General features: G+C 35.5%; 1 protein-coding gene across 1 annotated transcript in view; it reads left to right on the forward strand.

Moving 5' to 3' along the window:
* The first annotated feature begins 8,608 nt into the window (after window positions 1–8,608).
* Window positions 8,609–26,500, forward strand: part of ddr2l (discoidin domain receptor family, member 2, like) — a 44,641-nt gene continuing 26,749 nt past the window's right edge. Inside the window, exons 1-5 of the mRNA XM_082170819.1 lie at window positions 8,609–8,768; window positions 20,097–20,204; window positions 20,288–20,390; window positions 22,071–22,299; window positions 23,553–23,700. Coding sequence (XP_082026945.1) covers window positions 20,144–20,204; window positions 20,288–20,390; window positions 22,071–22,299; window positions 23,553–23,700 — 541 coding nt within the window. The 5' untranslated portion in view covers window positions 8,609–8,768; window positions 20,097–20,143. The remainder of the gene's footprint in view (window positions 8,769–20,096; window positions 20,205–20,287; window positions 20,391–22,070; window positions 22,300–23,552; window positions 23,701–26,500) is intronic.

Raw genomic sequence — 26,500 nt, forward strand, 5'->3', positions numbered from 1 at the left:
TAGAGAGAGAGGCATCTAGGAGTGGGTGGCAGAGGGAACCTCCTTACCTCATACACTCATAACATTGTCATATAGTATATCAGATAATCTGCTCATGGGCCCGTCAGGACTGTTGCCATGGGACTCTAAACAGAACCAAGACATATAAAACCCCTGTCATAATGGTGTCATACACTTTAATTACCATATACACCATATTTGTCAGATGGAAACAAAAATATAGATAAATAAAACTAACGACAAAACTATAAGTCTGAGTTGTATAAAACTGTATTTTATTGTGATGTAATTTCCTGTATGATGTAATTTTATGATGTAAATGTCACGACCATACATGTAACACCACATTGACTTTGATAATTTATTGTATTATCTATAATATTATTCATATTTTATATTTGTTATATTATTGATAATAGTATGGGGTGGGGTAAAAATATTCATATGAATCGTGATTCTATTTTCTACCCATTCACATCGATTCACAAATTTAAAAAATCGTTTTTCTAAAGTGTTACACTTCTTTAACTTTGCACTACTTATTATTGACATGTTAGACTGTTATTAATCACAATAAGCCGTGAAAAAATGGCTCAATGCGGTGTATAATAATAATGATTATTATTATTTGTTATTATTATCTTTACACCGACTAGGCAATCTTTACTTTAGGCCTCATATCATAGTTCAAACTATACATTTTAATTTACTAATAAATATTATGTTCATAGAACATTTACTCAAGTCACTGTCTGTTGTGTATTTTTGTAAATACATTAACAGATCCAGACAATTAAAAATATAATCAATCCATAATTATTCAGTGGTCCTTTTCATTTAAATATTAAGTCAACATGTAGAATATCCTAGAACCGGATCTATGTTTCTGAAACCTGTAATGAGTAAACCAGTGGAAACGTGAGGAAAGCCTTTAAAAGTATTTTTTCTGAAAACTGTTTTTCATATAAAAGACCTTTACCTTGAGCTTGTCTTTACAATCACACCTATCATATCTCATCTTGATCCTAAAAAACAGTCAGGTTCCTAGAAGAGAGTGAAGTTGACACTCCAGGAACTGTAGATCACTGTAACAATGAATTCCAGATGTCTGGTGGCGGACTGAAAACGGCAGGCTAAATATAGGATGATTGTTATCTTGTTTTATTAGTTTTTTCAGCACAATGAATGACAGAAGGGAGTTTACCAGTAAACGGTGTAAACTTAACTGTAGTAAGGAGAAGTTTTGTTGCTTATACCTGCAGGGAAATCTCACCTGCAACCACCCCTCTGTTGCACAAATGCTGTTGCAAAAGCTTTCTATCATAACTGAGCCATATATCAGTAAAATATTTCCATAAACGGTTTTTAAATAGTTATTGTATTCTGAACATGGAATGTTTGACTCTTACTAATAGCTACATCATGAAAATGTCAGTGTAAACATATTAGTGTGTATTTAAATGTCAGTGTTAAAATATGAATATAAAAATTTGCCATGATAAAATGTTTTTCATTGTCTTGATAAATCACATTTAAATAAAAAACACAATTTTAATAAAACAGGATATATATATCACATGTCCATAAAATTCCATTTCATTCATTTAGAATAAATGAATACACAATACACATTTTTAAGTTTTTGTAAACAAAAAAAAATTAAAAACGGTTTCATTAACTACTTTATTGAACATGAGCTAAGAATGAACAATACTCCTACAACATTTAATATTTAATATAAATTTCAACATTTACTAATGCATTAATAAAATCAAATGTTGTGTTTGTTAATATTAGTTAATGCACTGAGAACTAACATGAACAATGAGCAACTCTATTTGTATTAACTAAAATTAACAAAGATTAATGAATACTGTAACACATGTGGCCTAATTGCTCATTGTTAGTTCGTGTTAGTTAATGCATTAACTAATGTTAACAAGTGTTAGCGAAAAAACAAACAAAATCATATTTTGTTAAATAATTTCTTTATTATGCATTAAGTCATGAATTGTTTTGGGTTTTATAAATGTTATAGACTACTGTTTAGCTATTAATATGCTATTTAATTTCTACCTCATACAGTGTGACAACATGTCCCACAAATGGGTTGTTTTCCTGAGAAACTATAACGTAAGAATAGTATAGCCTACTATAAATAAATAAAACTTTATAACTAAGTACTAAAAATGGTTCTAAATAAAAACAATTAAAAAAAATCCACTCCACAACTAAAATGATAACGACACAGAGAAACTATATCATTGGAATCTCTTTCAGAATTACTTTTTCAGTTGATGAATGGTAAAAACAATGACAGCCAATCAGAATCCAGTCTGCTCGAACTCGAACATTTAAAGCGGCAGAGGACAAAACTGTAGCACGAGATTTAATAAACAGAACGATATGTTTCAGGCACGGCGTTATGGCCTAAGACCACCCACTTTTCAACAGGCCCATCCAAAAAAAAAAAAAAACTTTTAATATATTTAAATGTTGTCAAGAATTATTCAAAATCGGCAAATAAGCTCATAATTTGTGCTAAAATAGTGTAAATGTTTAGTTTTCAAAGTTTCATCGAGGGGACGTCACCTAGCACCAGTCGAGTTTTCAAAACAATTTTAAAAAGCTGGTTATGTCTATGTCACCCACAATTGGTCTGGCCCATCCAAAACTGGAATCCTGGCGCCGTGCCTGATATGTTTAGTATCCTATGGCTATGTCCGCATGGTGTGGATGCTAATATAGTTATTTTTTATAGTTATACATTCTTGGTGTGAACGGTATGGGGCGCCGTTTGTAAAGTGTCTCATGCTGAAAATAACAGCAACATTTTGTCACATTTAGCTTCAAACAAGGTTGTATTTAACTGGTATGAATTTTTGACGGTCACTTTTTACCACATTTACAACAATATTTGTCAACTTAGAGATATTTTAAATAGTTAAATCTAAATATTAAATGTTACACCTAAATGTTAAATGTTAAATCTAAATGCTAAATCTAAATCTAAATGTTAAATCTAAATCTAAATCTAAATGTTAAATCTAAATGTTAAATCTAAATCTAAATGTTAAATCTAAATATTAAATCTAAATCTAAATGTTAAATCTAAATGTTAAATCTAAATCTAGATGTTAAATCTAAATGTTAAATCTAAATCTAAATGTTGAATCTAAATCTAAATGTTAAATCTAAATCTAAATATTGAATCTAAATGTTTAGGGTGAAACTAAATATTTAACTAATATGCAAAATCAAAATGCCGGTAACCGGAAGTGCCAAAATAAAAGCTCGAGGAGGTCAGTGTGTGTTTATAGCATGGTTTATAGTGTCAAATAACGAATAAAAACCATCTCATCCGAGGAAATGGACTCTTGGACATGGATTATCGTGATAATAACTACCTAAAATAATAAACACATTTGGAGAAACTGTATTTGAAGAGTAGGCTAGCGTCACTTTTATGAAAAGTGCGGGACTTATGACCTGCAGCCATAATAGCCAGCCACGAGGGGGCTCACTTTGACTGAATGTCATGTCATCACTCTCATCACGAAACTCTACAGTTTCTCCAAACGTGTTTATTATTTTAGGTATTATTATCGTTATATTATAGTTATTATTATGAGATGGTTTTTATTCGTTATTTGACACTATAAACCATGCTATAAACACACACTCGAGCTTTTATTTTGGCACTTCCGGTTACCGGCATTTTGAATTTGCATATTAGTTAAATATTTAGTTTCACCCGAAACATTTAGATTCAACATTTAGATTTAGATTTAGATTTAACATTTAGATTTAGATTTAACATTTAGATTTAACATTTAGATTTAGATTTAGATTTAACATTTAGATTTAGATTTAATATTTAGATTTAACATTTAGATTTAACGTTTAGATTTAACATTTATATTTAGATTTAACATTTATATTTAACATTTAGATTTAACATTTATATTTATATTTATATTTAACATTTAGATTTAGATTTAGATTTAACATTTAGATTTAGATTTAGCATTTAGGTGTAACATTTAATATTTAGATTTAACTATTTAAAATATCTCCAAGTTGACAAATATTGTTGTAAATGTGGTAAAAAGTGACCATCAAAAATTCATACCAGTTTTTTAAACATTGTTTGAAGCTAAATGTGACAAAATGTTGCTGTTATTTTCAGCGTGAGCCGCTTTACAAACGGCGCCCCATAGAACGGGTCTTAAGGATATGTCAATACAAACATTATCTTTCCAAATGCAAATGGAAAACTCATGAATCATTTTCAAATTGTGAATCAGTTTAAATATTACAGACAAGTGAACAATCCCTGCTCAACTCACAATGTGTTTTCCCTCGAAGATTAACATTATTTCCGCTGTTTATCACATGCTCTGCCCGAGTGTTCATTTCCTCTTCTCTCTCCTCCACGCGTGCCAGCGGAAGAGAGGAAATGATGTTACATCACTCAAGTGTTGTTTAATAGAGGCCTTTCCCAAATACTTCATCACTTTCACATGGAGTGATCATCTAGTTGAGCCGCTCATGACTTTGAGGATGAAGAGGTCAGTAGTAGGCCCTACGCCAGAATGACAAAGCACTTCCTGACAGTTGTGATGTTTTATATTAATAGGCTAAGTGTGTGTGATAGATTTTGCCGGTCGGGCTGTGAAAACATTACAACTCATTCATGTCTGGAAATGTATATTCAATCCACAACCACAACCCCCCTGCCTTTTTTTATATTTTTTCCCTATAATGACTAGTTGACTGTAGCCTATATTAAACTTAAAGTCACCTTTGTTTATACATAGTGAATACTGGTAAAGTGGGACAATTTGTAAAGTGGGACAGATATGATTCATAATTTCTATAGTTACATGTATATACTTCCATTACTAAAAATCAACACTGAGCTCATCATAAGCAAGTATATGATAAAAAAAAAAAGTTCTGTGGCTATGATGACATCACTTTCGGGGCTGTGTGGCACACCATACTCAACGACCTTGCAGTGAACCGTGATGTAAGTAAAATAACATGACATGACATCATAAAATGAGGTGAATCATGTTAAAGTTATAAAAATAAAAATAAACTCATGGATCGTTTGTAATTGTTATATAACCTACTTTGTTATAGGATGTCATGATGAATCAGAATTTTTTTTTTTATTACATTTATATTAATCTTCCTGTTTTTTATGTGATTTTGCACTGTCCCACTTTGCCAATAGCGTGTTGTTAAACTGGGACATGGTATTACTGGCAAACTGGGACAGCCATTCAAGTCATTATATAGCCTACTTTGTTATAGGATGTCATGATGGATCAGAATTAAAAAAAATGACTTTATATTAATCTTCCTGTTTTTTATGTGATTCTGCACAATAGCAAATTGTTAAACTGGGACATGGTATTACTGGCAAACTGGGACAGCCATTCAAGTCATTCCAATGGGGAATTGAGTTCCCTTTTTATACATCCATCATAAATTTAGTTAGCTTGCTAGATATTTCAACAAAGATTGACTTAAACTGCTTATATTGAGACGTGTGGCGAGGAGAAGGACCTCATTGAAGATGGGGAGCCATTTACTTGCATTGGCTGTATTGACGACTAACCAACCGTACAGAAAACAGAAATGAAATTTAGCCTGTGTGAAATTAATTAGCCTATAAGAGATGCTCATGAAGGTTCCTCTTTTTTAAATGTAATTTTATATGAAATAAATTAAACCCAATACAAAATATTTTGGGCAGGCGAGGGGGTGAGGGGGTGAGGGGGCGAGTGGGTAGTGGGTAAATCTGCTGTATCAAGACTGCATAACAGGTTGAAAAGCAGTTTTAATAATAAAACTTGTTGACATTGGAGTCTCCTTCCTGGCACTTCCCAAGAAGTATTGTGTGCTTTCATCATATTTTACCAGACTGCCAGTAAGCCATGCTGTATCACTCCTCACTAAATAAAAAAAAATAAAAAAATAAAAAAATGGAGACCTCTGTCCAGTGCCAAAACAGCTGAGGCCCCACCGCTGTCGGAGAGACCGAAAAACGAGTCTGTGCTGCCCCCTGATGGACCAAATGAGCAACTACAGTAACTGCCTGAAATAATAGATTTTTAAATAGCCTTTTGCAGACTTAAATAAATTAAATGAATAAATAATAAAATAAAATAAAATATAATACTCACATTTAATACTTGATGAAACATTTTCATCAATTTCTTCAGAAGTTTCTTCTAACTTGTCTCCATCTCACCCCATAAAGCACGTCTTGTCTAGCCTTTCTCTCACCAGCTCATCTTCTGTGTCTACTTGTCAGTTAGATCCAGCATCTTCCTCACTTATTAAAAGCCGCCCATCTGTAATCTCTTCTATTGCTCGTGTCTGTCCCTCTATTATTAAAAACTGCTGCTGTCATATTTTGAAGAAATCAGGACTAGTTTCTTCTGCTATGAATAAAAACCTATACATCTTTTGTTTCTAAACTGCTCAAAAAAATTGTTGCCTCTCAGCTACAATCTCATCTTTGTGTTAATAATCTTCTTGATCCCTATCAATCTGGTTTTCGATTAGGCCATAGCACTGAAACTGCACTGCTAAAAAATGACCTATGACCTGCCGATTCTGGCTTATTATTGTTCTCATCATGCTTGATTTAACAGCGGCTTTTGACACTGTATCCCATCACATACTTGTTTCTCGTCTTTCATCTTATAGGCATCATGGTAAGTGCTCTTTCTTGGTTTACATCACAATTCTTCATTGCTGTCCATAACTTCAAATCTTCCACTTGTTCTCTCTCTCAAGGTGTCCCTCAAGGCTCCGTTCTTGGACCTCTTCTTTTCAATATTTATTTGTTACCCCTTGGTCATATTATCCATTGTCATGTTTTTACTATCATTGTTATGCTGATGACCAGCAAATTTACATATCTGCTTGCTCAGTTTCTGCTCTTCATCTTGACCTATTAAAAGCCCGGGTGTTACATTTGATTCTTCATTTACATATCTATATCATATAAACTCTATTTCCAAGACTGCCTTTTGCCACCTTCCAAATATTGCCCAACGACTGCACTCAGCCCCAAAGATACTGAAACTAGTTCATGCTTTGATAACCTCACATCTCGACTACTAACTCGCTTCTTATTGGACTGCCCGCTAAAACAATTGCTAGACTTATTGCTAAACGTATTATTTACCGGTATTTACCAGTTTATACTATATACTATATTATATGAAATTGTTTTTATTTTTGTATATTTTTGGTATTTTTGCTGTGTGCTTTTGTCATAGTTCTGTTTTCATATTACTATTTAAGTTCACTTTATTACTTAATATTTAATATTTTTAAAATTTATATTTCTTATTTTTTAAATATTTTTTATTTATTTTTAGTTAGCTGCCAATGCAACATTTTCTTTTACTTTAAGTTTTTCCATCCGATATTTATATTTTATTTCAGCTTTATTTCAATTGACAAAAATGTTTTGATACTTTTAGTTTAGCATAACGATAATAACCCTGATTTGGATTTAGGATTATATTACAGCCCTTGTGAAAACTTGCCTGTGTGAAACCCAGACTCTCCCATATATCTTGTTTTACAGTATATATATTTTAGTAATAATATGATCATATAACACCGATTTTATCATCACTGCATTGGTTACCTATAAAGTTCCGTATTAATTACAAGGTATTGCTACTGACTTATAAAGCCCTAAACGGCTTAGCTCCAGTCTATTTAACGGATCTTCTATCACCCTATAATCCATCGCGCTCTTTAAGATCACTAAATTCAAGGCTTTTGGTCATACCTAGGATATCCAGAACCACCAAAGGAGGGAGAGCATTTTCACATTTGGCTCCAAAACTCTGGAATAGTCTTCCTGATACTGTTCGTTGCTCAGACTCGCTCTCCCAGTTTAAAACTAGATTAAAGTCGCATCTCTTCAGCCAGGCATTCATATAATCCTACAGTTCAAACTACAATCCGGCCTCTAGCTCATAAATGCCAGAGGAGAACTGGCCCCCGACTGAGCCTGGGTTCTCCCAAGGTTTTTTTTCTCCATTAGGTCACCTGATGGAGTTTTAGGACACCATTAGGTCACTTGATGGAGTTTTTCGGTTCCTTGCCACTGTTGCCTTTGGCTTGCTCAGTTGGGGATATTTTGGGGATATTTAATTTAATTTTATCAATCAATAAATTCCTCTTGAAACAAACTTTGTTGTATTATTTACATTTAATACTGTGAAGCTGCTTTGATACAATCTGTATTGTGAAAAGCGCTATACAAATAAACTTGACTTGACTTGACTAATAATATAACATAACATAATATAATATAATATAATATAATATAATATAATATAATATAATATAATATAATATAAAATAATATAATATAATATAATATAATATAATATAATATAATATAATATAACATAACATAACATAACATAATATAATATAATATAATATAATATAATATAATATAATATAATATCGTTTCTATTCCAAATGTATTCCTTCAGTGTTACATTCATTGCTCTCCTTCTCCAAGTGGCCGGAAGAGGGATGTGATGTAAAAATCACATTGAACCGTTTTTTTTCTCCCCCTGTGCAGCAGATCTTCCGATGCATTGTAACAGTGTTGAAGAACATAAACTCTTGAACACAATGCCTCGACATCTGTAATGGCGTGCTGACTTTCGGATGTGATTTCGGCGAAACGATTGTCAGGATCCCGAAAACAGGTAATTTGTCAGTTTAAAGCGAAAGATAGAAAAGTTTCTGAAGACAAACTGAAGTTGTTGATTTTTCTGGACTCTTTTGTTGCGATTGAGAAACACTCTTGCGTTCAGACAGATCAGATGAACTCGAGCTGATTCATAGATGCTTGAAACGTTGTTTTGCCAACTTTGGACGTTTTTTTTTTAAGACATCTTTCATTTACAGTCGATTGTGTAAAAAGTTTTGAATTGACAATATCATCCACATGGTTCTGTTTTATGTTTGATGATTATATCCGTAGAATGATGGAATGTTTTGTGGCTGTTTTTTCACTTTATTGTCTTGATGAGTTTGTTTCTGTAAGTTGATGCTTTGTGTTTTAATTTGTCTCCTTGACACTCAGCTTTATAAACCAGGCCGCAGTGCGCATGTCTAACTTTTAGGCTACCTATAAAAAAATATAATAACTGATCGCTGTTACCATGGCTACCTCTATAAAGATCTGTTAGATGTTTTACCTTATGGATTCTGCACGAGGGGTGTCCGATTAGTGAATGAATCGTTTTTCCGAGTCGGATCTGAGTCGGTTCACAAACAAACCGGTCTGAACGATTCGTTAACGAATCAGACTCAATCAATCAGTCCGAGCGGGTAAATGAAGTGCAACAGTGCCTGTTGTTCCTGACAAAAAGGTTTTTTTAATAAATTTTTCCAATAGGGATTTGTGAAAAAGGCTTTGCTAAAGAGTTATACGCCATGAACCAAGCAAATTGAGGTGAATCACAACACTACAAACTTTGTTTTGAAGCAAAAAAGTTTTTGAAAATCGGACATAACTTTTTGTCCAATTTTCAAGTACAAGACTGTGACAAACTACAATCCCATGAAGCATTGCGAACAGCATAATTGAATAAAAAATGGAGAAATATAAAACTAATAATTTACAAATGTTGATTATGCATAAAAACTATATATATATATATATATATATATATTCACATACAAGTCATTCACAGTGCTTTATGGGAGTGGGCGGAGCTAAAGAGTTATTTACAGCATCATGGGTAATGTTGTTTTTCACCAGGAATTCCAACATTAAACACGATTATTTAAAAAATACTGACGGCTTCGGCAGAAGCAAATACCATGGATTAACAACCTTGTATCTCACAGTAGGTCTGTCTTAAAAACTTAATAAGTTATCATTAAACATCAGTTTCCCTATGGAGAAAATGAATGGAATTTTTACCTGAACTTGACTTTGACCTCTATTATAACTTGTTGACTCTGTGAACCGAGAGTCGATTCTTTCCATCATGTTCAATTCCTAACTGAATGTGCTATTTTACTGATGGGGTGAAAAGGCAGTTTCTTTAACAGACTAAAACTATTTTAGATTTGCATAGAGTTTTTTTTTTTTTTATCAAAACATGCAAAAATGTTTTATTAGAGAAATGAATTACGTCATGCTGTAAAATAATCGCATATTTATTTATTCATTCAATTTCACATCGGGCCACATTTTTATTGAGTCATCTGTTGTTTTCGTTTTTCAAAGTTGTAATTTTATACTCTTTAAAAGCAATGTTTTTCATGTTTTTATTTGTTACATTTTCAAAGCTTGATTTTTAATGAAATGTATAAATGTGTTACTGTTTAAATTGTGCAGAAAAACCTAAATAGACTATTTAGTGTCAGGTTCCAATTGTGAAAACTTGATTGAAGAATTGATTTTAAGAAAAAAATGCTAAACTTACTCTGAGAAATATTCACTGGAGTAAGTGTGACGACTAGCCCCCGACTGTATTAACAGGAATGTATTAGAAACTTTGATGAAAGAAGTAAAAGAACAACACAGCTCAGTGGATTGCTCTCAGTGAGGAGGAATTGGAGATAGATTGATACGTTGCTGCTTTGAAAAGTGAAAGATCTTTAATTGAAATTCATCAAGTTCACCTGTTGCATGAGAGGCGACGGGTTATTGATGTTTATTAACGATAAAGCATTTGTAACCGAGAATCCGAGGCATTTCATCTCTGAGTTTAATCTTCAGAAAGCCGGTTATAACAGCGATTTCCTCTGTTTTTTATTAAGTGACTTTCACTGTTTTTCTTTCTCCTGTGATGCAAGAAAGTGTTGTGTGCCAGAGCAGAGGTCAGATGTTGCCTAATAAATGAAAAATGCCTCGAGCGTAAATTCTCATAAATTCACTTGTGCTCACAGCTCTTGTTTCTGTCTGTGTCTGATTATCAGGCTCTCTGTTCAATCGTGTATCTGTGAAAGTTACTGCAGACCGTAAAAGTGATAGTTCAACCAAATGAAAATTCTGTCATCATTTGCTCACCCTTATCCTGAATGAGTTTCTTTCTTCTGTTGAACTATAAAAAATGGTAGCCATTGACTTTTTTTAGGGGAAAAAATACTATGGAAGTCAATGGTTACCGTCAACTGTTTGTTTTTGGGCTTGATGATGGTTTTGCTTATGTCATAATGGGGATGCAAGAGAGTATGTGTTTGTTATAGAGCCAATATTTGATGAGAGAGGTTGAGTGATATTTAAGTACCACAGTAGATGTGATGATGAAGCACAGAAAAGCTCTATTCACTAATAGCCTGCAAATCTAATGTACATTGAATGCAAGTGAAGCTCATTATTTACAATTTTGTTCTTACCCAAGTGATTTCCCAGAAATAAGAATGAAATGTATTCCCCGATGGACTGTAGGGGATGGATGGGCTTTGCGAGCAGATGTCGTCTTATTTGCAAAATTTCTGAATTTCATTTTTTTAAAGAAATTAATCATTTTATTTAGAAAATAATATTAAATTGATCAAAAGTGACGATAAAGAGGAGATTTGCTAAATATTTCTATTTCAAGTAAATTCTGTTCTTTTAAACTTTCTCTTCATCAAAGCATCTCGAAATTTTTGGGGGGTTTCCACAAAAATATTAAGCAGGACAACTGTTTTCAACATTGATAATAATAAGAAATGTTTCTTAAGCGGGAGCTCATATTAGAATGATTTCTTAAGGATCATGTGACACTGAAGACTGGAGTAATGATGCTGAAAATTAAAATTCAGGAATAAATTACATTTAAAAATTATTATTAAAAAATTATTTGTAATTATTTCATAAGTTTACTATTTTTACTGTATTTTTGGTCAAATAAATGCACCCTTTGGGTAGCATAAGAGTTTTCTTTCAAAAACATTTAAAAAAATGTGCCAACCCCAAACATTTGAACAGTAGTCTAAATGTTAAAACGGCACACTTGCTAATCCCAAGTTACTCATTCATTAGCAGCAATAACAGTAGTGATACCACTATAGAAAAACATCAGTCCTGCACTCCTGCTATTAAGAAAGTGGGTCACTTCACTCTTTCACATTGAAATGTGAGAAACTGTGATGCTGATTCATTGCTGTCATAAGTTATTTTGAGTTTACCAATCTTATGATCTATGCAAGGCCTCTCAGCTTTTCTTCTCAGACTTGATCAATTCAAGACCATGAAACAAAAGGCTGTTGACCAAAGTCCATTGCATTAAATAAAATAAAATAAAAAAATCTATATTTTCTAGCCATAATCCAAAGACTCCAGTTGTGTTTTTTCCCCTTCCATATGGGATCTTTTCATGCTTGGGAAAACATAGAGGTCTTAGCATGAACTGAGTAGATAAAGTACTTGTGTGGCCACAGTAAGTTTGTCCTTAAGGCAACAGCATTTGTTTTTGCGTATACATTGAGACTCCTCAGTTTTTAGTGTCATGTTTTATTCCCCCTGTGTGGTGTATCTGAAGTACATTTGAGGTCTATCTAACCTGACTAACCGACTGTTGAATGAGATTATTTACAACATTAATGTCGGTTCTGGCTGTGGTTTTGTGCAGTCTCTCGCTCTATCTCTCTGGTGAGCTGCCAGCGTCTCTTTCTTGGTTTTGCTCTGCACATTGTTTGTGTTGCATAATTTTGAGATGTTTGGCAGTAAGGCTTGTCAGAGGCCATTGAGTGAACTGTACTACAGTTCCCTAACACCAGGATGTAGGAATGTGAGTGTGATGCATGTGTTTGTGTGCAAAACATGTTGTGTAGATGAGTGAACCGAATGGGTTCACGTTTCTCTCGGTCCTTTAATTCTAGCTCAGTAGGGCAAACGCGTCCCTGCATGCTTGCAGAGGTTCATATGTGTGTCAGCATGCGTGCATGTACATGCTAGTTGCAAGAGTGTGGAATTCGGGTAGAATAGACTTTCTCTCATGAAACAACCTGTTTGTTGTTTGCAGCACTTTGTAGAGACAGTGTCTTTTTTCAGGAAAGGTGCTGTTGCAAATGCAACATGATGATTTACAGTATGTTTAACCTACTTTAAAAAATTGGTGTACAATAATTTTCTGAAGTTGTAAATAAAACAATAATTACTGGAGTAGGTTTTCCAGTTTTTGGCCGTTTCTTTGTAATTGTTTCTGATATTTACAAGCAGTGTCTTAGTTAAAATTTCTTTCTGTGCACTATAAAAGTTGTAAATATAACAGATTATTGATAACGGAGTATGTTTTACAAGAAAATACTATTATTATCTTTTTTTTTTTACTTCATTTAATTTAGCTTCTACTTCAGTGTTTAATTCAATCTGTTACTTGCTGTTTCTTTGTAATTACTTGTAAAATGTATTAGCATTTTCGGAAGTGAAAATAGTTTTAAAGTAAATCCTGGTAGGTAATGGTTTCATAGTCAACTTTAGCTTAAATTTTGTATTGAAAATCCCACTTAGTAGAATTGTATGCTGCATTTTTGGTAATTTTCCAATGTAAAAATTGGGTAATTTGACATATAGTGGTGTCAAAAGTACCGCCACTTTGGTTTCAAGTTGATACTAATTAAAGCTCATTACTTAATTGTCAAATACTATTTAATTTGCTAATAATTACACTGTATTAAACCTCAATAAAGGAATGTGTTCAGTATAGCTGTCTTGGACTAAAACTGTCTTGGAGAATTATGAAATTTCATGCTTTTGGGAAAGATTATTGTGGCAATCCTAATATATAATGTAAATTGTAAACCATTTACGCATCATACTTCCATTAATTTATGCTGAATTTAAAGAAAATAGATTGTATTTCTTTTCTTCTTTTTTTAAGATTCTCCCTGTTAGCAAAGGGTCTGTTAGTGCTGTTAATGTTTTGTGGCTTTGCTGTGTTTCCCAGTCGGTCACATGAGGCCTCTTAGAAAGATGAGCAAGAAGGCTGGAATCCCGGCACTGGACAGGCCTTTACATGAGCCAAATATTACATAAACCATCTGCAACCTCTATCCTCTCCCTCTACCTCTCTCTCTTCTTCCTTTAGTATGCACATTATACCTGCGGCCCCCTATCATGCAATGGCAATAAAGTAACACACAATTTTTCTCTCGAAACGTTTCATTTGCACTCCAGAAATTTTCGTTTGAATATGCGAGTGCGTATGTTTTTGTTCACATACAAGTGGGGTGGAACATGTTCCGATCTTGCAAATTATGTAATGGCTCATGGGGTATTCTCATCAACACAATGAAAACATTCTGTGTGATAAACACATGAACCTTCACACGTCATGATTGTGTTTACAGGCTGTAATGATCAAAAGCCTTTTCTGATAACACACCACCATTCGAATGTTGGTTGGTAAGATTTGTTTAAAGTGCCCTATATTATGCTATTTAAAAAGTTCCTAAGTTTGTTTTGGAGGTCTCTTACAATGGGTTTGCATGCATCCAAGGTTTCACAGTGTCTGAAACTGTTCAATAAAGGAATCTGTTTCTCTAAAACCCTCCTTTCCGAGAGACTACTCTGCTCTGATTGGTCAGATGGCCAGTCTGTTGTGATTGGTCGACCGCTTACACCACATGTCGGAATTTAACGAAACGCCCATTACCATATCTGAATTTCAGCTCCACCAGAGCCCGTCTACGGAGAGCCTGGCCACTCCCTATTAAGTCCTATTGTACCGAATTTTAGTTGTAGTTCCACCAGAGTTCCACTGGGGGCGATCGCCCATGAGTGCAAAATGAATGGGAGTCTATGGGGCTAGACGGCTAAATTTGTCTCTTTCACCCGATTGCCGTTGAGAAATCTCAGATTTGATTGTAGGTTTTGCAAGTTCAACATGGGTTATAGGTCGAAAGTTAAATGAACGAGTACTTGTGTCCTTTTCAATTTCTTACAGGTTGAGTTGTTGTTGCCCATAACACGCTAGCATTCTGCTAATGAATGCTGATTGGTCAGTGAAGGACTGATTACGACCAGAGATACCGCTTGATGGCATCGTGGCATCCGAAGCGGGACCAGAAACAAACAAAACAAAATCTCTTCTAGCACGTGTATTTACCCATGTCAGCTGTGTTGTCGATGCCTCGAGAGAAAAGAAAGTGCAGAGCGCGAAAGCACCAAAGCGACTGAAGGATTGCCGTAAAGCAGTATCTCTGGTCGTACGATGTGTATGATGTCATTGACACTTTAAAAGACTTTTGAAAGCAAATAAGTGACTCTAAAAAATCTAACACCCAGCGATGTGTAATTTCTTTGCGTCTCCTTTCGAATACAACATTCAAATTACTAGACAAAAAATGATATCCTGAGAAAAGTGGATTTTGAGGGGTATAGCGCCATAGACCTCCATTCATTCTGCACTCGTCCTGTGAGCGCCCTCATGTGGAACCAGAGTGGAACTGCAACCAGTTCAGAAGCCGGAAGTTTACTGAGAGTGAAACTTCTCCCCTTATTAGACATTCTCTGGCTCCACACAGGTTTCCTCAGCAAGATACGAATAGTTATGATGCCGTCAGTTTTAACGTATCATTTCCAGTTCGAGTCCTCCTCATCCTTTGGAAGTGGATTTGCTTTCGCAGTGAAGGAAACAGCAGCATCTTGACATCTCACCAACATGAACCAAACTCTTCCAGGTCTCAGATACAACTACAGTGTTTGTTTATTTTTCATTTGTTTGAAAAAGGACCCATGTACAATTTTTAACTGTGAGCAAGACATTCAATACACAAATTACCCATAGCAGATCTATACAGGTGGAGCTGGGGAAGGTGGAGGGTTTCTGACAGCACACTGTAGTCTGCTAACAGCAAATACTGCCAGGTATTTGAAGGTTGAGCAACAAGCTCATTGATACAGCAGGAACCAATCAGCTGTGCCTTATAGAGAATGATGTGATTGCAAGCAGATTGAGTTTAGGACCCATTAGCCTGCGCCATCTAGAGTTTCATGACAGAACTTTGTATTTATAATAATTACAGAGCAATTACGCCACAACCAAATAAATACTTACAGAGTTCATTTTAAAAAAGTCTAAAAGTTCATTGTAGATGGTAAAGCATTCCAGTGAGTAGTTGCTTTCACATAAAAAGCTGATAGTCCAAAAGCAGAACAACGAAAGTGTACAACACAATGTCTTATGGATGATAATCTACTGGATTTTACAGAGTATTAAGAGCTAAAATAAACAAAGTCACAGAGTACAAAAGGGGCCAAACCATTTAAAATCTTATATACAAGACAATATAAAAATTAAATAAAAAGAGTCTAAAATTGTCAAAACTCAAGATTATTTTTCTCCAAAATTGAGGGTGGTTCGTAGTAGACGTTTGCGGACAGCCAATGAAGACCATAGGCTGGCATTATGCACATTTGTTCCAAGATTTGTGCAGGAAGTTAGACTGTTATTACTGACTACTCGTTTCAGGCAGTTCAAAATCAGTTTTTTTCTTTTAGGACAAAATAACTCTATTTATCATGCACTTTGATCTTTGAGACTTTGCCGACCTTTTTTCACAAACAGCCATATTACACAATACATGAAAGGTGATATCTGAAAAAGCATAATAGGGGCACATTAAACTTGACCTCTCAGATAATCAATAATAGCACAAGCGAAATGATTTGAAGTCTGTAGCATAAATAATCGAAATAATCGTCCGGGACCGGTTGTCTGTGATGCTGTTTCGTAAACGACCAAACTCGCTGAACTTGTCATAGTTGTAAGTAATGGCTGATGATGGTTTGTGTGTAATTGTCTCTGGGGTAATGGCTGGGGCGTGATGCAGTCGTGAAATCAGACACATTCCTGTGGTCTGAGGTTTGGGGGAAAGAGAGAGACCCTCCACAGTAATCGCACTGCAGTCAACACAGTTTCAAACTTGAAGTGCACACTGTCTGTCCTAACAACAACAACACTAACATTTATCTCAGTGTTTCCAGCGCTGATACTCACTGCTATCAGAGGGGCCCTCGGGACCCCGGCTCCGGAGAAGAGCGCTGAAGTCTGGCTTAGGCTTTTGATGAGAGTTTTGTCAGGCTTTGGTCTGCAGAACACGGATTTGTTCAGTTTCTTGCAAGTCTCTTTCTTTGGTTATGATGTGTCTACCAGGAACTTAAATGCATGTAAATTAGATTCTGAGGAAAGTGTGGGTTTGCCAAATCAAAACACTCTGCATCAATGCTAGGGTGGTTGTTAGGATGTTGCCTTGTTGGTGTTTATCATGTTTCAAAGCGCTTCCAATTAGGGCTGCACCATATGAGGAAAAATTATATTAAATCGGATAAATATTGTGATTTTGTGATTTTTAAAAAGTTTTATGCTCCCGGTTTGCTGTGCCCTTTTGTAGCTTTGCACAATTTTGCCAAAAATTCACATCATCAAGGAACACATCAGTTATGATAAACGGAAGCTCAAGCAGTTTTGGTTGAGCTTCTGTTTGTTCGCTGATCAATATGTGAATAAAAACCTATATTCAATCTGTTCATCATATAAAGCGATCGTATCTCTTCAGAAAATTTGGACTAAACCACTCAATTCATATGGATTAGTATTTACGATCTCTTTATGAACTTTTTGAAGCGTTAAAGTGTCAGTTGTGTAGCTGTCAATGGAGGGACAGAAAACTCTCAGATTTCATGAAAAGGATCTTCATTTGTGTTCTAAACATGAACAAAAATTGTACGGGTTTGGAACGATATGACAGCGAGTAAATGATGACAGAATTAAAATTTTTGGGTGAACTATCCCTTTAATTTAATTCTACTAATAATGATAGGGTTAGAGGTTTGTCTAAAGCTCTTACTCCTAAAAATTAGCAATAATAGTGATGTTTGTTCTTTATTATTAATGATAGGGAAATATTTTAAGTTCACAAGTTTTGGATGAAAACCTTTGGATGAATATTAAGTCAAGTCAAGTCAAGTTTATTTGTATAGCGCTTTTCACAATACAGATTGTATCAAAGCAGCTTCACAGTATTAAATTAAAATAATACAACAAAGTTTGTTTCAAGAGGAATTTATTGATTGATAAAATTAAATTAAATATCCCCAAAATATCCCCAACTGAGCAAGCCAAAGGCAACAGTGGCAAGGAACCGAAAAACTCCATCAAGTGACCTAATGGTGTCCTAAAACTCCATCAGGTGACCTAATGGAGAAAAAAAACCTTGGGAGAACCCAGGCTCAGTCGGGGGCCAGTTCTCCTCTGGCATTTATGAGCTAGAGGCCGGATTGTAGTTTGAACTGTGGGATTATATGAATGCCTGGCTGAAGAGATGCGACTTTAATCTAGTTTTAAACTGGGAGAGCGAGTCTGAGCAACGAACAGTATCAGGAAGACTATTCCAGAGTTTTGGAGCCAAATGTGAAAATGCTCTCCCTCCTTTGGTGGTTCTGGATATCCTAGGTATGACCAAAAGCCTTGAATTTAGTGATCTTAAAGAGCGCGATGGATTATAGGGTGATAGAAGATCCGTTAAATAGACTGGAGCTAAGCCGTTTAGGGCTTTATAAATCAGTAGCAATACCTTGGAATTAATACGGAACTTTATAGGTAACCAATGCAGTGATGATAAAATCGGTGTTATATGATCATATTTTCTTGATCTCGTAAGAACTCTAGCGGCGGCATTTTGGACTAACTGTAGCTTGTTTGACTATTTTATGTAGCTTGTTTGAATATTATGACTATTTTAAATATATTGTGTGATTCGTGTCCAATAATAAAGGCCAGGTCACACCAAGAATGATAACTATAATGATAACAATAAAGATAAGAGTTCTAAAAATTGTCTAAAAGTCCAACTATAATGATAAAGGCACAAAGAAACAATATCGTTAGAATCACTTTCAGAGCTGATGAACGATAAAACCCTTGACAGCCAGAATCCACCCTTTATATAATATAATATATATAAATTAAAAAAAAAGTTGAATCAAACAAACTTTTATTCATAAAATGCACAATAATATGGCATGCATGAGTAACTGCTGGCAATAAAACATTATTGTTCACATTTTATGTGCAGTCTCAATAATGGCATGGTATGTTATGTAACAGTTCTTGTTTTTACAATTGGAGTGTCAGTGATTCTGTGTGTTTTAAGAAAGAGCCTCTTTTATTCATCATTATTATGAGTCCCACCCTGAATGAGCTGGAATTCTCAGTCATTCCCGGCCACATCTGCTCTGGCATAGTTTGCATAGTTAGCATAGCAGTGATGCTAATATGACCTGTGGGTTCCCACAGGACTCGGAAAACCCAGAGGATTGTGCAGCTGCGCCCTGCTTGAGAGCATCAGGGTGCCGATTTGTTGAATTTATAGTCGGTTCTCTGACATGTTCTAAACATGTTTTTTTCGACATCAGTCAGTGAGTACAAATGGTGTACCAGGAAAAAACACAAGCAGAGAAAATCAGTGTCTCATGCTCCCCATGGCTGAATTTATTTGATCAAAAATACAGAAAAGAACAGTAAAATTGTGAAATATTATTACAATTTAAAAGAACTGTTTTCTATTTTATTATATTTTAAAATGTAATTTATTCCTGTGATCAAAGCTGAATTTTCAGCATCATTACTCCAGTCTTCAGTGTCACATGATCCTTCAGAAATCATTTTAATATGCTGATTTGCTGCTCAACAATTTTTTTTTATTATTATCAATGTTGAAAACAGTTGTGCTTCTTGATATAACAAAAGTCTTTTCAATTAATCATTTTAAATGTGTCCTTTCTGAATAAAAGTATTTCTAATTTATTTTTATTTTTTAAAAGCTGACCCCAAACTTTTTAATGGTAGTGTATATTTAAAGAATATGAGTCTTTTGTTTTTCAGTTTTAAATATTTTGGTTTACAAAAGGTTTCAATGTGTTTAATTTTTTTATTGACTGTAAAAACAAAAAGGGGGGGACTTTTAATTAATTTATTTTAACTTTCATGTAGAATTCAGCCTTTTCTCTTTCACTTCTTGTGACAGTTATAGTGACTGGAACATTAGTAGATGGTACATTACTGTTGTTTGTTTGTGTTCTTCAGAGATGTAGTCTGCACTCCGGTCTGTTGGCAGACTCTGAGGTCTCACTATGCTGCTTTATCTGCTGCTGGCCATCTTACAAACGAACACCAATGGCCAGATAGACCCAGGTAATGTTACATGCACACCTACACAAACATATGCATCCGTACAGACAGGACCAAAACATTCACTTTCTCATGGTGTCCTTCAGCTCACTGTCGATACCCTCTCGGCATGGAGGACGGGAGGATCAAAAACGACGACATCACTGCCTCCAGCCAGTGGTATGAAACCACAGGCCCTCAGTATGCAAGGTAATGTACATATGACAGACTACACTGAAGTGCAGAAGTGTAGTAGTCTATAGGGCTGCACGATATATATCAAAGTAAAATCAATATGGGTTAGTGCGATTGTCAAATCGTGCAGGCTGCAATTTAATGAAGTGAATATAGTGAAGTGAAGCGCATCCTTTACACACGTGTAGTTCATGATACAGCGTTTCAGAGTCTCAGAACAGCTCGTCTCAGCTCACTGTGAATCAAGCCGTTCTGAGATGCTGAGAGCTGCACGCGTGTAAATGAACATACCGTACCGTTACTTCACTGTGAAACTAGCAGCGTGTTTATTAATTTGCCAGCAAACCGTCAAAATAAAATCTTGATGGTAGACTGTTTGAAAAAGATCAAATTAAGGTGGAAATATTATTAGTTATATCATAGTAAAAAATTAAATTTATTTTATTACTCGTTTTTTTTATTACTGTACAGTAATGTTATTACAATATAGTTATTATTTTGATTAAAATATATTTTAAGCATCCTTTTTCAAATACAAGGTCAATATTGATTTTCACTAATGACAAAACAACAAATTATCCGTGAATTTATATGGAACTAAGCTTTAGGAGCTTTCCATCTTTACTCTCCTCCCTGTTACGTTGCATTCGGAGATCAACTATTTTTGACTGACAAAATGCCGGCGGACACAGAGACAGTGAGTTGTTCAAAATCTTTCTTTTTAGTAAACTCTGTGTACAAAAACAATGTTCTCAATGCTGGAGTTCATGTGTAGAGCCTCTGGTGATACTCCGAGCAAAGTTTCATGTTGTGTCGAGCCTTCTTAGTGTTTTAAAAATGCGATTTTTGATGCTATCATAGTCGTGCCCCAAGCACTCCCATTCAAAAGGCAATTTGACCGAAAACGAAAATACGGTCAAACTTAAAAGTGGCGTTTCCATCCTAATTATGCTTTTAAACGAAAGTTTGCCTCGGGTAGATTCACAAAAAGACCCTAGGTTGCATTTTTGGCGACAACCCTTTAAGACTCAAGTGGAAAGAGTTTTTTTAATGGTTCTTGTAAAGAGTAAACCCAGGTATGAACACCTAAGTTGTTCAAGTTTTTCCTAAATCGTTCAGCCCTAAAAGTATTTCGTACTTCGTCACAATGAAATCAAAATGGACAGTTCTCCATTCTTCAATTGTTCGTTCCCTCGTAATCTTTTGTCAAAATGACGTCCCTCCCTCTTGCAGCGTCACCTCTTCTCTTCTCTGATGATGTGTTTACTGGCTCGAGGGCGGGACAACCTGTCACTCACATGAGATCCACCAACAGCAAACCACAACAATCCATTCAATTCCCTATCGACAAAATCAAGCCCTGCCCTACTTTTTTCTTACTTTTACCCCTACGACTATCATAACTTCTGTTTCATGCTGACTTAAAAAAAAAAGGGCTCTGAGTTAAAAGTTAGGTTTTTTTGCGTTCACAATAAAATCCCCCAACTCACTTTCTTTCCGAATAGAGCTATTCATGTCATCTGGTGAAACTTCCTGTATTTTTTCACATCACAATATTGTGCAGCTCTAGTAGTAAATAAAGCTGGGGAGTGTTTTTATATTGCATCAAGCTCATTTATTGCAAAAGATCAGGATAAAATTTGTTTCCTCATGATCTGACCTCTTTAAATAAAGCTCTGTCTGTTGTTGCATCAGGTTAAACCGTGAGGAAGGGGACGGCGCCTGGTGTCCTGCTGGTCAACTGCAGCCCTCAGATGTTCAGTATCTTCAGCTTGACCTTCGTCAGCTCATCTTCCTCACCGTGGTTGCTACGCAGGGTCGCTATGCACGCAACTCCGGCAACGAGTATGCACGCAAGTACCGTCTGGAGTACAGTCGCGATGGACGCCGCTGGATCTCCTGGAGAAACCGCCTTGGCAGTGAGGTAGGAAAGACAAGGGTGTATTTTATAGATACTATAGACCTTATGTAGCTCCGCCCCTTTTCAGCGCTGCGCTCGTTGTCTTTTGACTTCCGGTCTGTGTTTTCACAGCGATTTTGCGTGTTTATTAATGAACGGCTCGTTTTAAAATCTTCCCGGTCGACTGACATTTGTTAAGACATCTGCTTTAAACATTACAGCCCTCATGATAACTTTCGTTAACTTTACATTAAGTAAATCCACTTCAAAAGCTAATTACTCCTGGACAGCAATGCCATGGAAATATACAGAGCGACCGCAAAAACGGAAGGTAAAAGACAATATTCTAAAGATGGCGGCGCCCTCGTTTCTCTGGCGCATAAGGTCTATAATGAGGTACTATATGATCAGATATGATATAAATGACCTGAAGTTTTGGTACTAAACTAATATTAGCAAATGTATAAGTTATATCAGAAAGCAATTATGCTATACACTACTGTTCAAAAGTTTGGAGTCGGTAAGATTTTTTAAAAGTTTTGAAAAAAGTCTCTTCTGCTCACCAAGGCTTCATGTGTTTGATGTAAAATACAGTAAAAACAGTTTAATGTTTTAAAGTGCAATTTCTTACTGTGATAACAAAGCTTTGATAGGAATAATTCTATGATTTGATTCTATTCAGGATTGAACAGAAAGACATTATAAATAAACATTATAAATGCCTTTACTGTCACTTTTGATCAATTAAATGCATCCATCCAGAATAAAATTTAATTTTTGGGAAAAAAGTAGTGTGTACTGTGTGCATTATACTATATATGTGTAGTATATAGTTGAAACTATAACTTTTCATCAAAGTAACCAATAATCATAGTAATTCTATTCTCACACTATTTTGTTTATTGAATAGTAAAGCTTATGCATAAATTATGTTTGGGTGTAAATGTTGTCATGTAAGCAAAGCAAGTTTGATTCAATGGACACTTTACTATCCCATGAGGCCACGGGAGAGGATTTGTAAATGGCAGACAGTGAACAGATGCCACTAGTGTAGTCACATGACAGGGACAACATGGCGGATGTACTAAATCCAAATTTCGTTCATACTACACACTTACTATTTAGAATAGAAACACTTTTTTAATGATTGTGAAGCAAGTTTAAAACCAAATGTAGTACCTACTATACAGTATACGGTTTCGGATGCACAGCATGTTCATAATATATACCATAATGTCTTGTACCTTATTGTTTTACTAATTTCTTCTGTACTCCAGATTATAATGGGCAATATTAACACCTACGACTCTGTGGTGAGAGACCTCCATCCTCCCATCATCACTCGGTTCTTGCGCTTGATTCCTGTCACGGATGCCGTACACACTGTGTGTATGAGAGTAGAGCTGTTTGGATGTGCCTGGCAGGGTGAGTCATGAAAATTACCCATAATTAATCAAATATAATTATTACAAAAATTACAAATATCATTTTATTTATAAGTGCCTTCTATTAAAGGGTTAGTTGACCTGTTTTTTATTTATTTTTGAGTAAATAAAGCCTGTAGTAAACATAACTTGATGATACTTTGACGTTTTGTTCTACAACTTAAACTGCACACACTCACAACCCAGTCTGTCTTATCTAGTTACTTACTTGAAGCATATGTTTTCAAAAATAAACATAACTGCTTCAAAATTGCATTTTCAGTATTGGTGTGCAGTTTACGTTGTAGAACAAAACGTCAAAGTATCGTCAAGTTATGTTTACTACAGACTTTATTTTACTCATTAATAAAACCCCATAGGAAAATCTTGAGGGAACCAGTGGCGAATTAGTCTTCCCAGTGGCAGCTGGTGAAAAATCTCTTAGGTGGGGCTGTGTCATATTCAGTCGGTTTCAATAGTCTGGTAACCATGGGAGTCTTTTAGCGTAGTGGCTCCGAGGTTGTGGAATGCTCTTCCTCAAGACATCAGTCAAGCATCCACCCTTCTCTCCTTCAAAAACACATTTTTTATCTGAATATTACTCTTCAGCTCACTGTCTGTAAAGTCTACATTGATATGCTATTTGTTTGAATCCCTCTTTGTTTGTATCTTTAACCTGATTTTGTAAGTGACCTCTGTTTATTAGGCCTACTTTCTGCCCTTGGTATGTGTATTGTGCTTTGATGTTTATGTTTATTTTGTTCTATTCCTAAACCCAGTCACAGTGGTTCTCAAACTTTTTAGAGTTGTATCCCATGAGGCTTTTAACATTCTTCTGCGTACCCACACTCTTCAGTCACAGCTTTTTCAGTAAGGGACAATATTTGCCCCCTTAAATCGATTTTTCAGTGCATTTTTACCTTTACAAATACCTTATAAAATAAATAATGCTTTAAAAAAAAAAAGTTCAATACAGAAATATGCAATGATGGTAAAAACGATCACAAACTAAGTGATGCTTTTAAATATTAAATTAAAACCGCCAGTAGGTGGTGAGTCATCGAGTCATTCATTTACTCAAGCAAGTGGCTGTATTTATGAATTAATCATTGAATCATTGATTTGTTCAAAGCCACAGATTCGTTCACAATCATTGCTGTGTTCTGCAGTTCTGCTGTGGCTTTCATTGGAGCTATTATTTTGTTGTAAAAATACTGACAACTGTGTTGAAAATGAACATCACTTAATATTAATATTTCGTTTGTTGAACTGTTGTATAAAATCAATGTCACATTTGCAATCATGTGGGTCTTCATATAATGTGATCAACATTAAACACAGGGACTCAAACAGGGTATGTCTTTGTATCGAAGAGAGTTTGAATCTTAGGCTATATCGATCTCCATGCACAGCCTGTGTCTATATTTGTTCTTCATGGTAGTGCTAAATCCCCACTTTTACAAAGGTAACGTACATTGTCGAGAATGGTAGTACAGCACGATTTGCCAAGGCAGCAATCTGCACGAGCCCTGTCATATAGCCTACACTGCTTAAATGCAGAAAGTTTGACCGCAAAAGATGAGGTAATTTGATCGGATGTCATGCATTTACAGCATTTTACCTGATAGAAATGCATGCTCAGTTTGAATCTCATTTTAAGGTGGTAATCTCAATTCGGCATTTTGTTCCCGCACCCCCTTCTGTCACCTCACGTACCCCAGTTTGAGAACCACTGCCTATCTTTGCAAAGTGACCTTGGGTGTTGGAAAGGCGCTATATAAATAATAATAATAATATTAAAAATAATAATAATTATTATTATTATTAACCACCCAAACACAATTTAACACAAACTGCATGATACCAGTGCTCTGTGAATAAGTCAGTAATTATTTAATGCCATATTACAAGGCTGAGGCATTCTTACACAAAAACAAACAAATTGCACAAACTTTCCATTTGCATTTGAAATTGAACTCAAACTGTTTAGTTACTTTCTCAGACAGGTGCTGCTTCCCTCACTCCGGTAACTGTCCATGCTGGATATGTCCCTGTTGTTTTAAAAAGTAATCACGGAAAGCAAAACAAGGCATTAGCATGACCGCATCCAGATAGCCAGGCCGATAGTCCACTGTCTGATAGAGATGGGCGCGCATGAGCGCGGGCGCGCAGCTTGGGGCGCTAACAGAATCGCCCATAGCTGACTAGATTTGAGCTCGCTGATTGGCTACAGTTTATGTCAAACATTTATATCTTGAATCAGCAATTGGCTAAGCTGCTCCACAGACCCGCCTTCCTGGGGCAATTTCTCCAGCGCCCCAGAGCTGATGAGACGTGCACGCAAGTGGAGTGGACGTGTAGAAAAAGCAGACATTTTGAATTTCTATCATATTTTTCACATATACTGGGCGCCCTAGCGCCCTCTATTGGCCAGCCGCCCCTGGTCAAACCTGCACCACTGTATTTTGGTCACGAAAACAAGGACGCAGCACTTTTGAGCTTCTGCAAGAACCAATGAAGTTCATTCTCGTGTTACGCATCACGTTTGAGCTTCTGCAAGAACCAATGGTGTTCAATCTCGTGTTACGCAGCACGTTTGAGCTTCTGCAAGAACCAATGAGGTTCATTCTCGTGTTACGCAGCACGTTTGAGCTTCTGCAAGAACCAATGAGGTTCATTCTCGTGTTACGCAGCACGTTTGAGCTTCAGCAAGAACCAATGAGGTTCGTTCTCGTGTTACGCAGCACGTTTGAGCTTCTGCAAGAACCAATGAGGTTCATTCTCATTACGCAGCACGTTTG

The sequence above is a fragment of the Leuciscus leuciscus genome (assembly GCF_965113295.1).
Source record: "Leuciscus leuciscus genome assembly, chromosome: 5".
Taxonomy (NCBI): Eukaryota; Metazoa; Chordata; class Actinopteri; order Cypriniformes; family Leuciscidae; genus Leuciscus; species Leuciscus leuciscus.